Raw genomic sequence first — 14624 nt, forward strand, 5'->3', positions numbered from 1 at the left:
GAAGAGATGGGAAAGAGGAGACTATTATCCCTCCGTAAGGCCTCTGCCTTTTCTCGCTTTTGATAATTTTGTCTGTAATTCTTATGCATTCCTGTATTAGATTCATCAGCGTGGAAAATAATGTGCTTTTTCATGTATGTAACTGGATTGTTTCTTCTGGGTGCTGCTTGTGTGAATAAAAAAGAAAAATGAAAAAGACCCAAATAATCTTTCTCGGTTCATCCTCTGTTCTGTTGCTCTTCGGCTCTCGACTCTGCCTAACTGCTGCTCCATGCGCATGAATCGCGCTCCCCCCGCGTGTCAATCTTTCTTCGCCGCCGGGGCCTTCGCGGACCGAGCCGCGGATTCTATCCAAATTTCGGCATCTGGGTCTACTTCGTTTTTAGCCACTCGATGACCCAATGGGGGTGTTTTCGGGCTGTACAGATGCTCTGTGTCTGCAATGTGAATACTTGTCCTTCCTTTGTCAAAAAGGAAAAGCACGAGACAAAAACTAACAAGAGCGGTAGCTATTGGTACGCAGTAAAATCTGATCTCGAAGTAGAGGCCTAGCTCTCAAAATCCCAACGACTTTATCTCGATAACTATGCACATTGAAAGATCCAACTGTACTGCGCTCGCCATGTGCAGTCTGTTACCAAGCCCAGTTAATGGACCCCTGCAGACTCTCTCTCTCTCTCTCTCTCTCTCAGAGTCTTGCTGAGGGCTTTACAGATTGCAGAAAGAGAGGGTACGACCAGTCGCGGTTGCAGGCGAGTCGGCGACCTCTCGCTTTCCGCATCAGGCAAGTTGCAGATGAAGGCGTTGGTCGTCGGATGAGCCAGCGTCTTCCTTCCCCTTCCCAATCAATTTGCCCACGATTATCGCTTTTCCTCATATTCAGCACTGTACTGTTAAGTGGGGTCCTTCGATATTAGGAATTGAATAAGCTCTTGTTAAAAGGGGCTGTTCTAGAATTTCTCCGGGAACCAATTTCTTCGATCGTTGGATCCCAGGATAATCGATCTACGAGAGGACGTACGGAATTTCTTGGAAGGATCGTCCGATCTTGCTCTAGTACCTAATTCCGCGTACACGTAAAGGCAGATCCAGCATTTCACCTGCGCAGTAAAAGAAATTTAAAAAAAGATAAAGGCGGTCTATTAGGATGTACTTAGTTCAGCATTTACAAAGCCATTTGGTGCTGTAAAGTCCTTGGGGCAAAAATGAAAATGACGTTTGGCAAACTTTATAGAGAGCTCTAAAGGCACTTTAACTCGAACTCAAAAGTACTCAGCAGTACCATTTGCATTTTGAAAAATCAGTTTAACCTAAAGGGCTCTACATTTTTCTAAAACATTTCCTGAAAACTGAATCCAAAACACCCTAAATGGGAAGTTTGGAGTTAGCTAAATGATTAGTTTACTAGGACTTAGGAGGATGGTGAAGATCCTCACACTATTTCCACGCACTGACATTATTATAACACTCCTTAACTTATTGAGTTGATTAAAAATAATCTTTTTAGAGTTGATTAATCAAGATCACAGATGATAATGGTAAAAGTCGTTATTTATTGAAAATGCAAAAGCCACGCATGAAAATACACGACCTTCTACGTTAATTAAGAAATTGATGTTTTAATTGCTATCTCATTTTGTTTTCCATTTGCTTTTTATACACACTTCATTCCCTATCTTCTATCGATTAATGTGCTCAAGCTATTTTCTACAAAGGATATATTTTCTAATAAGTCTGAACCTTACTAGTGACTTTTGTTATTGACATATTTAAAGAAAAATAACAATTATGAGGAATTCATAACCTTAACTAAAGATTTTTTCTAGAAAAACTAAAGAAATTTATACTACAAGGAGTTATTCTAGATTGAATTTTGAGAGACATTGTAAATAAACGTACTTCGTTGATATTCTTTTAAATCAGAATCTCAATCATTAGGTCTATTAAAATACTCGCACTTTAGATGATTCCCGTAAAAACCCAAAGAACTAGTGAACTACTCTAATTTGAACGCGAAAGAAAGGGAATCGATTCAAGAAAAATTGACAAAAATAATTAAATTGATTGATCCATTATGGCTACTTTGAATCATTTAAATTTTACAGTGCGTTTTCAACCAGTTGTCACATCTGAAAGTCCGCCGCATTTTCAAGGAATTTGTCAAAACATCATCGAGGATAAGAAAATTGAACTTTCAAAAATTCCCTTGGATCTTTCCGAGGAAAATTAGCAATTTTTGGGAAAAAGACGTTCGGGTCTGTTCTCCATCTCCGGACATTGATGCCCACGTACATGCCACGCGTACGGTGGTCGACCGTTCACGTCTTCGTCAACGAATCTTCACGAGCAATTCCTCCGACTTTTCAATGATTTGTACCTAAGACTGGAATTTGTAGACCATATAACTTTATACCACCCAATAAAGAGAAAATGCGGCTTTATTATGAAAATTCCCCTAATGTAATTTGAATCGAACTCATGATTTCCATAGTTTATTTGGGAGAGTGGGAAGTAGAGAGAGAAAGGTGTGTTGAGACCGAAGGTAGGTCCGTTGAAAATTTGGCTCTGGATCAAGATGGTGAAGTGAATAAGATACTGAAGACTCTGATTGAAAACAAGTGTTTGAAGTATCAAACTGTTGCAAAATCTTCATTTAAAAGAGAAGGTTTGACTGAAATGAAATACAATAAAGGAAAATAAAAGCTATTTTGCAGTACTCAAAGAATCTCAAAAAGTTTCTTTTAATGGAACGTGTCAAGACAAGATTTGCTCAATCTCCAACCGTTTCGATGCACTGAAGCACGATGAATATTTGCGAAGAAAAATGCGTAAGATCACCATATGGTTCTTCTAATTTCCTTTTTATTTTTTGAGTACGAGCTGTAAATTAACCATCGATTGTTTTAGATCTTACATGATGGTATAAATAGTGACCGAGAAAATAGAGATGATGGGCTTTCAGATGAATTTTTACAGGGCAAGAAGAAATGGTTATGGTGATGGGGTTCTTTATTCATCTAGCTCTCGTTTCTTCATTGATTTCTTTATTCACAAGCTGCAACCCAATTTTACATTTTTCTTTCTTTTCATACTTAAGAACATTTTTGACATCAAAATTTTCGATTCTCCCATTTGCCGTAGTTTCCAGGCGTCGAGGGGGATTAGGTACATCTGGCCACCGGACGTCAAGGTACGTAGTTTGCCAAAATGATGATCATCAACAAGAAGAAAGACAAGTGATACGAGTGACCGAACCAGGACCACTCAATCCAAATCTGATTTCAGTGCTACTTAAGACGTCGAAAATGGGACTGATTGTATACGTCAAGAACTTATCGCTACATATGCAACACCAATTCCCGATAAGTCAAGGCATGATTATTTCTTTCTCAGCAGAACAAAGATTCTTCCCATCAAGAACATTCGACCAAGACTTTGTGAGTCTCACGACAAAGTAGAAACTAGAACAATCATTTCTGTTGAAGTAAATACCTTCTTTCAAGTGTTGAGATAAGACCCCGCCGGAGTTGAGACCAGATCAATGACGAAGTGAAGCAGAAGATGTAATAGGCAGTTGAAGCAAAAAAATATTGTGACCGGGCTCTGTCAAATTCAATATAAGCACTTCTGCATTGCTACAAACCATGGAATGGCCTTTCTAATCAGTGCGAAGAATCACTTTGCCCGCGAGCAATGGCCCATGTAACCTTCATTACTGGGCGAACTTGTCACTAGCTGAAGCAGTCGACAAAAATGAAAGCAAGAAAAATCACGGGTCATGCTCATTTCTGGCGTCTGTTCATTCATCCTGAAAAATAAACATCGACAACTTGGTGGACAAAAGTTTAACATCACGAGCAGTCTCGGAAAACTGCATCTCACAATGCTTACAGGTTCCCCTCAAAGACCTGTCATATGCAACTCCAGAAAGGACCAAGAATGACCAAGAAAAAGTAAAGAGCACCTTTTCTTTGTTTCCAGAGGCATTAGCCACAGGTGACTTCTGATATAATGTGTTGAGGGGTCGACCTAGATTCGATTGAGGCTTGGGCAGCATTAGCTTGCAAAAAGCTCAGCCGCTTATGGCTCATCAGTGTGGCTGCAACTCCCATGAGAGACAGATGATTGCCTAAAGGCCCTAAACCACAACTTTCTAAGCAAAACCCAAGTTACTCCAGACTCTCTACATCATGATACAGCAATGAAGTACCCTTTACCAAACGGAGCAGCTCAAACGATCAGCCACAGTGATTCTCCTGATCAACTTGTCAATTTGTCCAAAGCTACCAAGCGACACTTAAATGATACTGGGAGGGGCCAAATACACAACAGGAATCACAGTCAATACCTTATCACTCACTTGAGCCGTGCAGCCCGCACTTTCCCCGCACAACAGCAGCGAATAAGAAGGAATGTTGCTATTGAGACTATACTATCAAACCCACACAACAGCAGCGCATAAACAGGAATGTTGCTATTGAGACTATACTATCAAATAAGCTAGCTAGTTCAGCAATCTGCCAACCAATAAGTTGGCCAAGAGATTTTCATTCTTTCTTCCCCCCCGAAAGGAGGAATCATAAATAGTCATTTACACAATAACAGCGTTGTATTTTCGGGGTTTCTCAACGAATAAAATTTACAAGAATTCCACCATCGGCCACCATATGAATGTGCGTGGCTCAGAGTAAGGGCGACATGGTTCAGGGATATGCCCGGATTGCGGTGCCGCAGGTGGTGAATTGAGCGCCTCGATTGGCGCAAGCTATGAACATAGGCCACCAAGGAAAAAAGAGGCATCATTATTCACGAATTGTACTTACAGCAGCAGCAAGTAGCTTGAGGCGGCAACAAGACACCAGCTGCTCCATTCGATCGAAATGGAGGAGGGAATTTCACAAACAGGAGAACACCTTGAGCAGCAAGTCAAGAACACGCTCTTATCAGCAAACGATGTTCTCCCATCTCCTGAATCCGCAGCATCCTCGGTTACGAATCGACCATATCATGAAGCAGCAGAGAAACAGTCGATACAATTCAAGCGGCAACTCCAAGATTTTGGAGCCCACGCCAACGAATTGTCGCCCCGCCGCCTCATCGGCTTCACCACAAATTCACGCCGCCCGACCGGCCGCAGACCTCGCCACGGTCGGCTCGGACTACCGATTACCGAAGAGGGTCCACGTAGGATGAGTCGTCGTCCTCTTCGCGCCTCTCCTCGCAACAAAGGAGGCACCGCAGGATTTCAAGAAGAAAAGATATCATGTCCGTACGTAATCTTCCCCTCCCGCGCCGGGCAATAGATCAAACACTTGGGGATCAATCGAACCCAGCACCCGAAAAGTTGCCGAAACCGAATCCGTGCCCCCTCGGAGGACCCGATTATGGAACATAAAGAGCGCAAATTTCAGCACGCGGAGGAACGCATGCGCGTCGCCGATCGGACGAATGACGGTCGTTGCTGAATGGGAACGATACGAGCGAGATTGGAAACGAGAGATGGGGGACTTACTTGACGTTCTTGTTTCGTGGGGAGGAGGAGGAGCTACGGGGATGTGACGAATGCTTGCCCCTAACCGGGGCCGAAACCAGACGGCGTTCCGAAGCAAAATATATGCTCGGAGCATATGCTTCGGTGTCCTAGGCTTTTTTTTTTTTTTATTTTTTTTTTAACATTTGGATGGCTGAGAAAACAATGATATGGAATTAGGAAAAATTTCAGATATGAGCTGTGTGTTTATTTTCTCGAATAAGAACTTGAAATAAATTTCAAATAAAAATATGAAGTGTCGTCATTTTCTTAAATAAAAATCGAAAGTGGTCATATCAATGGTAAGAATGGTGTAATTCACCGTCTAATATGGACATTTTCATCCTTTATTTTTTTTATTTTTCTATATTAGATGATTTTTTTTTTTAAAAATGAAGAAGAAGGGAATATGATGAGGGCTTGAGTTCCTACTGCCGTCGCGCCACTATTGCCCCCACCATTGACGAGAAGGCCTAGTGATGGTGGGGGATGGCTAGCCAAGGGTTAGTGAGAGCTTGCAAGCCATCACCTGGCCACTAATCAAGACTCGACAACTCTCGTTGACCCTTGGCCACCATCCCTTGCCATTGCCAATCTCAGCGATGATGGGGTAACGGGGCCTACTAAGCCCTCACCGTTTTCCCTTCCTTTTTCATTTTTTTTCATCTAATACAACAAAAGAAAAAAAGAGAAAAAATAAAGGGCGAAATAACCCTAATCAGTCGATGAGTTAGGCTATCCTTTGAAAATTGACAATGTTATTTAAGACTTTTATTTAAGATTTTACTTGAAACAAAATTCACTTCAAATTTTTAATAGAAAATTTTCCATGGAATTATTGTAAAACGAGATACTTTCTTTGTGAATATTTTAAATTTCAGAGACAATTTTAATAAGTAGAATATTAAAATACCACTCTCTCGCCACTTCTTGAAAGCAAGAAGTTAGCTGTCCCCTTATCCACTGCACTGCACCGGAGTAACTATCTTTCCCACGAAACTCCAACATTTCAAGGTTGAATTTTATTTTCCCTTTCCTCTATCTTGTTTTCTGCCCGTTTGCGCTTTCTCCACAATCAACTTTTGCGTGTTTTAGGCAGAATCATTTGCGCTCGTTTGCGTGGTATCTCGAAAACGTGATTTTGGGTATCTTCCTTTTCGCTTGTCTTCAGCAAAGTCGGTGGCTTTTCTTTTCTCGTTGCAGATGGTGGCTGTTTGATTGGCTGGTAAAGATGGGGTCTTTTTCTCTTCATTCTTCTTGCTTGGCAAAGCCTACGCTCCGATGGAGTAATGACTGCTTTCAGAACCTGAACAGTCTCAAGCTTTCTGCTCTGGTACAGTTCTTAGTTCTTACTTTGTTTTTTATTTTTATTTTTTTTCTTTGGTGTTGGTCCTAGGGTTTTGTTCTTTTCTTCCATCATAGTGGAATCGAGCATATAGAACATTGTCAAGACTGGTTGGTTTAGCGTTGTTGTGCGCCCTGGATTCTAGAGAGAAATTAGAGAGACTCATAAAAAGAAGTTCTAAAGTTGAGATAATACAATTGAGGGAGTGGACTTTATTTATACAAGAACCCCTTTGATCACAATCGTACATTCCTCTTGATCTATGGATGGAGATTCCATCTTACCATCTACCAAGAACACTCCGGAACAGTTTACATTTCCTATATTGTCCTCAAGAATATTCTAGAGTACTCAAGAAAAATCCTAGGCTTCAGGGCTCAAGGGTAAGAGATTTTGAGATTGGGTTTAGGGCAATTCAAGCGATAACAGGCATATCTCTAGGTGCATATGCAGTATTTGAAGAGAGTCTCTGTTAGTTCTAGGTTCGAAACTGACATTTCTTGTGCTTTTGGAGTTTCTGGATCTAATTTTATTTGCTTCGCTTTTCTTGTGAGCTGTGCTTTGAGCATAAATATGAAAAATCTGTTCAAGTTTGATTAAATTTTTATCACCGATAAGCTTCTTCTGATCACCTGTGACAATACTTTAGAAGTGCGATACATGGGAGACATGTTATGCCAAAGTGACAAGAAAGGTCCGTTTACGTCTTGTGATGCACGAATAGGATAGACATCATCATTCAAATGATTCAGTTCAGGAGAAGATGTTTATTTATCCATTTTTCACCAATTCCGTTGTCAGCTGTGTTACTGTTCTACATTAATTTCTACCAGTGTTCTCCATATGCTTTCTCATTTAATGGCTCACATCTCAGTCAAATTGTTGTTTTAAAGCAGCAGAGAAGACCCAATTTTCACTCACGCAAAGCTTCAAAAGTTCTTGCTTTCTATGGGTTGAAGAGTCCTCCATATAAACTTGTAAGTTGTGTCAGTCGATAGTTTTCTGTACATGTTTTCAATCTGACATTTTTATCCAAAACGAGTAAGACATACAAGGATAATTATACGTGTAATTAATATTGCCATGGCCAACATAATTATTTCAGCCAAGCTATGTTTTTTCAGTCACTGATGCTTATCACTTGAACTAGAGATAAGCATCGTGGCATAATGTTGAGATCTGCCAATTGAGTTTTGAAGTTACTTAAACTGCGTGAAGTTTCCTCCCGCAAACGTTCACGACAGATGAAGTTCTAAAGTGGCCAATGCTGAGTGTTTGGCTTAAGCCATGGAGTGGCTCTAAGCCATGATCCGAGCTTGTTCAAGACTCCTACATGTTGCTGGCATCTGCTCTATTTCACGAGAATGAGAGACAGGTGCTGCGAAAAATCATTACAGGAATTAAGTTTGGTACTTTGCTGGCAAACCATAAAAAGTTGAGGCTTTCTGATAGACGGTGTAAAAGTAGGCTTTCTTACCAATAATGGAAAAGAGGTAACTATCTTGTTGTCTATCTATAATTATGGGTAGTTCTTTAACTGAGGTCTATTGCTGGAAAAACCTACTCCAGTAATTTGGAGATTTCTCCACTCTTGAAATTGTCGGTGCCAGTTATTTCAATGTTAGAACATTTTCATTCTGACATTTGAATTGAAGTTTCAGTATTCTTACTAGTAACTGTGTCCGAATATGTAGGATGCCCTTGAACCATACATGAGCAAGAGGCTTCTGGAAACACACTGGGGAGAACATCAGCGTGGTTACGTGGAAGGTTTGAACAAAGAACTTGAGAAGAATGATATATTATATGGCTACACTCTTGATGAACTTGTCAAAGTAACTTACAACAATGGGAGCCCACTACCGGAGTTCAATAATGCTGCACAGGCATGCCATCTTTTCTTCAGCAAGTTCACTTACTGGTTGTGCTGTATCCTCTTAGGTAGCTTGCTTTTTCGGTTCTCCACTGGGACAACTTTGGCTGTGTAATTATCTTCACAGCTTATGCAGCTGATGAAAGCTGTTTTCTGAGGAAATCTGAACATAAACCTTTCTTCCAGAGCAGCCACGAGCACATTCAGTTTATGATGCTTCGTCGATTGGCCCTTTCACTATACTCACACATCCTTTAGTTTATTTTCCAATTTCTGTCTATGAGGGATCTAATTAAATGAAGCTGGTATGCAAAATTATTGTGCTTATCATACAAAAAGGGAGCTTTGAATTTCAGTGGACTGTGTTAAAGTACTATTGGATATTTAGCTGTTTAACAGCTTGCATAGTTGGCCTTTTTGATATGGCTTAGTTTTTGTTCAGTAGCATTCCATGGGTCTTTTAAATTTCAAGGAAGGAGTTCACCCAATATGTGAGCAAGCGTGAGGATCTAACATTTTCTTATGCATAGCTTGTCCCCTGATCCTGAGTAAATGGTTCGTGGGCTAAAAGATATCATGTGCATATCTTAGCAATTCACAGGATAAGGCATATCTTAGCAGTTTATGTATTCATCTTATATCTGACATTCAGGTGATGCACATGCATGCATGTGCTTGTGAGGAACTTTCTGGACTATAGGAGAGAACTTTTCATCTTGAGCAATAAATAAGAATTACATGGTTGGAAAAGATTAAAGTAGTTTTTTGACTTCTGATTAGCATTTCTAGCGAGTAATCATTTGCTATAATCATTTGATGGAGAGCCTCTTTTAGACCATACGATTGCAGCTGGAAGCGCGTCCATATCAGTATATGTGTGTGCAAGAGACCATTTACATGTATCAGAAAAGCTATTTATAATCTCGGCGAGATCCCTCAATCTTCTAGACTAGTTCCAAATTATGATGCACTCACACAAGATTGCAGCTTGGCAACTTTGTAACCATCATGTAGGACAAGCCTTGTAACTTGCCTCTTTTGCTTTAAGGGCAGGTCTTTGTACCCAAAAGGGTTCAAACTGCTAGAGCCTTGGGCAGAGTGATGGAAATGTTACTTATGACCGCCTTGCTTGATGCAAGCATTGCTTGTATGGATATCGATGTGAATACAGGAAGATATAACCAAAAGAATTGGAATATTTAGCAGGATTGAGCATGTCTAGCCAGACCTAACCAATTGCCGACTGTCAACATCTAACACTAGCCCAGCACTTTTAGCAAGTAGTTGGATATGATTCGAGTTATGTTTACACAAAGTTTAGCATGTTACAGTTATACAGAGAATAATATTCTAGTTTTGCTTGTCTTGTGAGCAATTTGAGCGTTACGCCATACCTTAGGATGTCCTTGTTTGTTCATGCATGGTGTTTTGAATTGTTTTGCCAACTCCAAACTAAACAGAAATTTTCAGGTTTGGAATCACGACTTCTTTTGGGAATCAATGCAACCTGGAGGTGGAGGCATGCCAGAACTGGGTCTTCTTCAGCAGATTGAAAAGGACTTTGGCTCATTTACCAATTTCAAGGAGAAGTTCATCGAAGCTGCTCTGTCACTGTTTGGATCAGGCTGGGTTTGGCTTGTCTGTAAGTTAATTTCTGAAATTAAGCCTGTTTCTTTTCCCATTTGATGCTCGTTTTATTGTTGCTTTAACATCCATCTGGTAGTATACCGACTGCACACCAATAATAACCAAGAAGTCATCCATTCTCTTAATCCAAAATCCAATTTTGATTACAGAATAGCAACTCCATAATGCCAACGAGCACATAGAGTACTGAGTGTAGCAAAATGCATTCTGAAAAGATGATTGTTGATTTACCTTTTTTGGATGGTTCTGTTCTTAAGAGTTTGAAACTGTCACAAAGCATGAAAGTTGACAAATTGTAATTTTCTGGTGATATATTTATTCATTTTCTTTTCTGTTCAGTGAAGAGACGAGAAAAGCGACTTGAAGTAGTGAAGACATCAAATGCTGTCAACCCGATTGTGTGGGATGACATTGTAAGTCAGCATTTCCCATTTGTTTTCTGAGACATTCCTTCTTTTTAGATGTTGTTAATCCGCATCCTCTTCCTCCTGCAGCCATTAATCAGCTTGGATGTGTGGGAAGTAAGCTCTCTCTCTCTCTCTCTCTCTCTCTCTCTCTCATGTGTGTGAATGGTTATTGATTTTCCTAAATCCTTTGTTTTCCTTTGCAGCATGCTTATTACCAAGATTACAAGGTATAAAACCATTCCTTAGTATCTTTTCTCATCATTGACATATGTCTGTACTGAATCTTGAATTCTGCTGTACAGAATGATCGAGGGAAATATGTTAATGCATTCATGAATCACCTCGTGTCTTGGCATGTCGTGACAGCCCGGATTATCCGTGCGGAGGCCTTTGTTAATTTAGGCGAACCCAAGATCCCCGTTGCATGATATACTTCAACTTCAAGAAGCTGCTGTTTATGTAGTCTTGCGGGATATAGACGTAGGTCATGGATGAGTTTTTTAAGGACACAGAACAGGATTTAGTTAAATTCTTTTCCCCCAAATTTTCCTCTCTCTCTCTCTCTCTTTTTGCTTTTTTCTTTTTTCTATATAACATGTTCAAGTAGAAAATTTAGATGCTCTAGATTTCTCAATGCATAATCTTGTACGTCTGATAAACACGCAAGCGGCTGTGCTGTATCAATTTGTGATCATAGCTGAGGCAGAGATTAGAAATTAGAAACTTGCCGCCCCATTTTTTGTTGTTCTAAATTTGGGTGTGCTTGTTTTTGGTTAATGCTTATAGCCAGACCTGACTGGGCTCAGTCATGGGCCTGTTCATTAAGATGGCGTGTTATGTCAGTATAATGAAGTATAGAGATCAAGCACAAAAAGATGAGTTTCGCTGGATACGATACCGACATGTCATTTTACCAAGATTTGTGAAGTGCAGATTGAGATGAGATTCGGCATGCATTATGAATACCCAGTTCGGAGAAGCAAGGGCAAATCCTTCCACAGTACCCAGCAGAGTCTTGCCTACTGATATTGTCGTGTTTTTCTTGTTTGGTTTTATCATCTCGACGAGGCAATGGCAAGATAGAGAAGCCCATATATTAGAGCCCAACACGCCAGTTCCAAAAGCCTCGGCACATGATCCAGCACGTTGGCTCCAAAAGGCCTCAGACACGTGCACCGTGTTTGTACCATCACATGCACTGTTTTGTCATGGAGGATACCCCCATGTAGAAAACAACAAGCATGGGTCTAAGCACAGTTCCTATTTAATTACGATGGGGTCATGGGTCAGTCTTGAGGAAAAGATCCCATTGTAGAAAAAGAAGGGCAATTAACAAGTAACAACCCTTGGGCTTTCAGAATAGAAACAATCTCTGGATTTGTTTCTAAATCGGGGTAATCATACAAAGTGGTCACCTCTTGCTTAGGAATGAGATATAAACGTTGGGACAAAAACTAGAATACTTTGGGAAGTCAACACATTAGAAATTATCACTCCAAATGACCAAGTCATAGCAGCAAAGTATTCAATCTCCTTATTAATGTGCAGGAGTAGACCCAGCCTGAAATTAGTTAAATTGGTTGAAGGGTCAGGTGGAGATAAATAATGCAACAGCTGTAAGTAGTGGACGAGGCCATCACTGAAAAGGCATTTAAGCCTAAAGCCAACTTTCTTCTTTCGCTCACAAGCTTAGGTCAGAACCTGTGTGGGGTTTGTGATCATGTCTCCTGCCCATAAAGCCCACGCTCTTGCTTTTTGAGTCTCTTCTGAGTGGCTTCTTCAGAAGCATTTATATAATAATGCACAGGAAAAAGAAATCCAGGGGCGGCAGATATCAATCCAGGAAAAATTAAGTAGGATAAACACGGCAAGAATCTCAATTCACATTATGCATCGACAAGATGCAAAAGTATGCATTTCGCACGTAGAGGGCAAACCGCCCGTACTCTTGTCGTGTTATGTCTTGATGGACTATCGCATCAGACATTATAAGACGGTGACCAAACCTTATTTTGTACTAATCGATGAGGACGAATCTTGATTCGTAATTGTCGAAAAGTGAATGTTGTTTGGTCCAACTTTAACTCGAATGTACATCAATGAACTAGAGATGGAAAAATGGGTGAGAGCCATGTGTAAGGGTCTGAACGAGATTTGGAAATCCCCCCCAAAAAAATGAAAAAGGCAATGAGGATTGAAGTGAATCATGAGTGAAGAAAGCTTTAATAATTGAAGGGTGGGGGGTTGGGTCTACCAGACTACCATCACCATCTCTCTTTTTGGTGTTGCTTTCATGTGCCATTGCAACTGCACATCCCCATTCACATGTTCCTCCCCAGCTGACTCCTCCTTTGTATCTGCTTTCAGCATCTAACCTCTGTAGTTGCAATCCAATGGAACGCCCTCTTTTCCTAAGATCTGGACCTCCGTGCTGTCATCATCATCATCTTGACCGGGACAGTTCCTTGAAGCCTCTCAATTGACAATTCCATTCCACTTTGCGTTCGGGAAAGTAACATAGCATCTCACGTAGCTCGTCTTTGATATGGGCGAGGATGTCTGTGAATTTTGATAATCAAAAGCAAATTATTCATGTCACGATCAAGTGCTTCCTTCAAAAACGCAATTCTTCGTTACCCAAAATGTACTCTTCGAAGACGGTTCCAGCTTTCCGGTTGGTTTTTGGATCTTCTACGTCACGATCCGGGAGTGTCGCGAGCAGTAATGATTTTTCGCTTTTGGGATTTTGAGTTCGGGCTTTTTTTAACTTTCATAATTAAAGTTTAGAAGGAAACTTTCACTTTTAAATGCTGTGCTGCACAGAGCCTAAGTTCTTCATTTTATTTTTATTGGGTCTGAAATTGGAAGCCGAGGCGCCAAGAACGAGCTCAAATTTAACCCCTTCTTCTTTTTCCCCGTGCGCGGAATAAAGAAGGGCTTTAATCTGAGTGAAACTGTAAACAAAACAGGCCAGCAAAAGCAACTTCAGGAATCCATCGTCGCGTGTTTTGTCTCCTTTCACCTTAAAAAAAGGGAAATATACATGGATTTATCACATGCATGATAAAATATAAATTGAGATATATATATATATATATAGTCTTCACTGTTTAATTATACATGCTGCCAGTGATGGTCACATTAAGTTCGGTGCTTTTGCTGATCAACGTGGGGCATTCAAATCTTGTTATTCTATGATTTTTCTTTTTTTTTTTTTTTTTTAAGAAGATGACACAAATAAGTTTTCAACTTTGGTTCAATACACAATGTCGTCTCTAAATTTTTAATTTATTAAATACGATCCCTAAACTTTAACCAAATGTATAACGTTATTTCTGTTCAATGTGATCCTTGAATGTTAGCTCAATGTGTAATGTTGTCCCTAAATTTTTAACTTTTTCAATACAATCCATAAACTTTTGATGCATGTTCAATTTGTCCATCGATTATATACAAAATGTTCAATATTATCCCTAAACGTGAATTAATGAAAGGATGATCATATAGTCTAAGAATTAAATTGAACATTTATAAAAAAAAAAGTAATGGATCATTTGAGATGACATCACATATTGAGCGATAATTCAATGATCACATTAAACAAAAACCATCCCAATGTTGACTCAATGCCTTCAGCTTCATAATCGATGATCGTGGGCTCGATTCCTACTTTGGGAACTCAGACTTAGGTGGGCATCGTAGTAATTTCAGGTGATCCGCTAATTACGACTGTATGCTTGAATTATAAAAATAAAATTTAGTGCACGCTCATATCCAGCTTGTTTCCAAAGGGGCGTGCCCAAAAAAAGAAAGGGAAAGCTT

General features: G+C 40.0%; 1 protein-coding gene across 3 annotated transcripts; it reads left to right on the forward strand.

Moving 5' to 3' along the window:
- The first annotated feature begins 6447 nt into the window (after nt 1-6447).
- LOC104454016 (superoxide dismutase [Fe] 3, chloroplastic) lies at nt 6448-11554 on the forward strand. Of its 3 annotated transcripts, none has more exons than XM_010068708.3 (9): nt 6448-6544; nt 6734-6863; nt 7769-7852; nt 8570-8761; nt 10219-10390; nt 10735-10808; nt 10890-10916; nt 11006-11029; nt 11105-11554. In XM_010068708.3, the coding sequence occupies exons 2-9, from the start codon at nt 6762-6764 to the stop codon at nt 11228-11230; spliced, it is 801 nt and encodes a 266-aa protein (XP_010067010.1). In that variant the 5' UTR covers nt 6448-6544; nt 6734-6761; the 3' UTR covers nt 11231-11554. The 3 variants fall into 3 exon arrangements, with proteins under 3 accessions (XP_010067010.1, XP_010067013.1, XP_039174101.1); XM_010068711.3 differs by having other exon boundaries at nt 7772-7852; XM_039318167.1 differs by having other exon boundaries at nt 7775-7852.
- Nucleotides 11555-14624: the final 3070 nt, after the last annotated feature.

The sequence above is a fragment of the Eucalyptus grandis genome, chromosome 7, assembly GCF_016545825.1.
Source record: "Eucalyptus grandis isolate ANBG69807.140 chromosome 7, ASM1654582v1, whole genome shotgun sequence".
In the NCBI taxonomy this organism is placed as follows: Eukaryota; Viridiplantae; Streptophyta; class Magnoliopsida; order Myrtales; family Myrtaceae; genus Eucalyptus; species Eucalyptus grandis.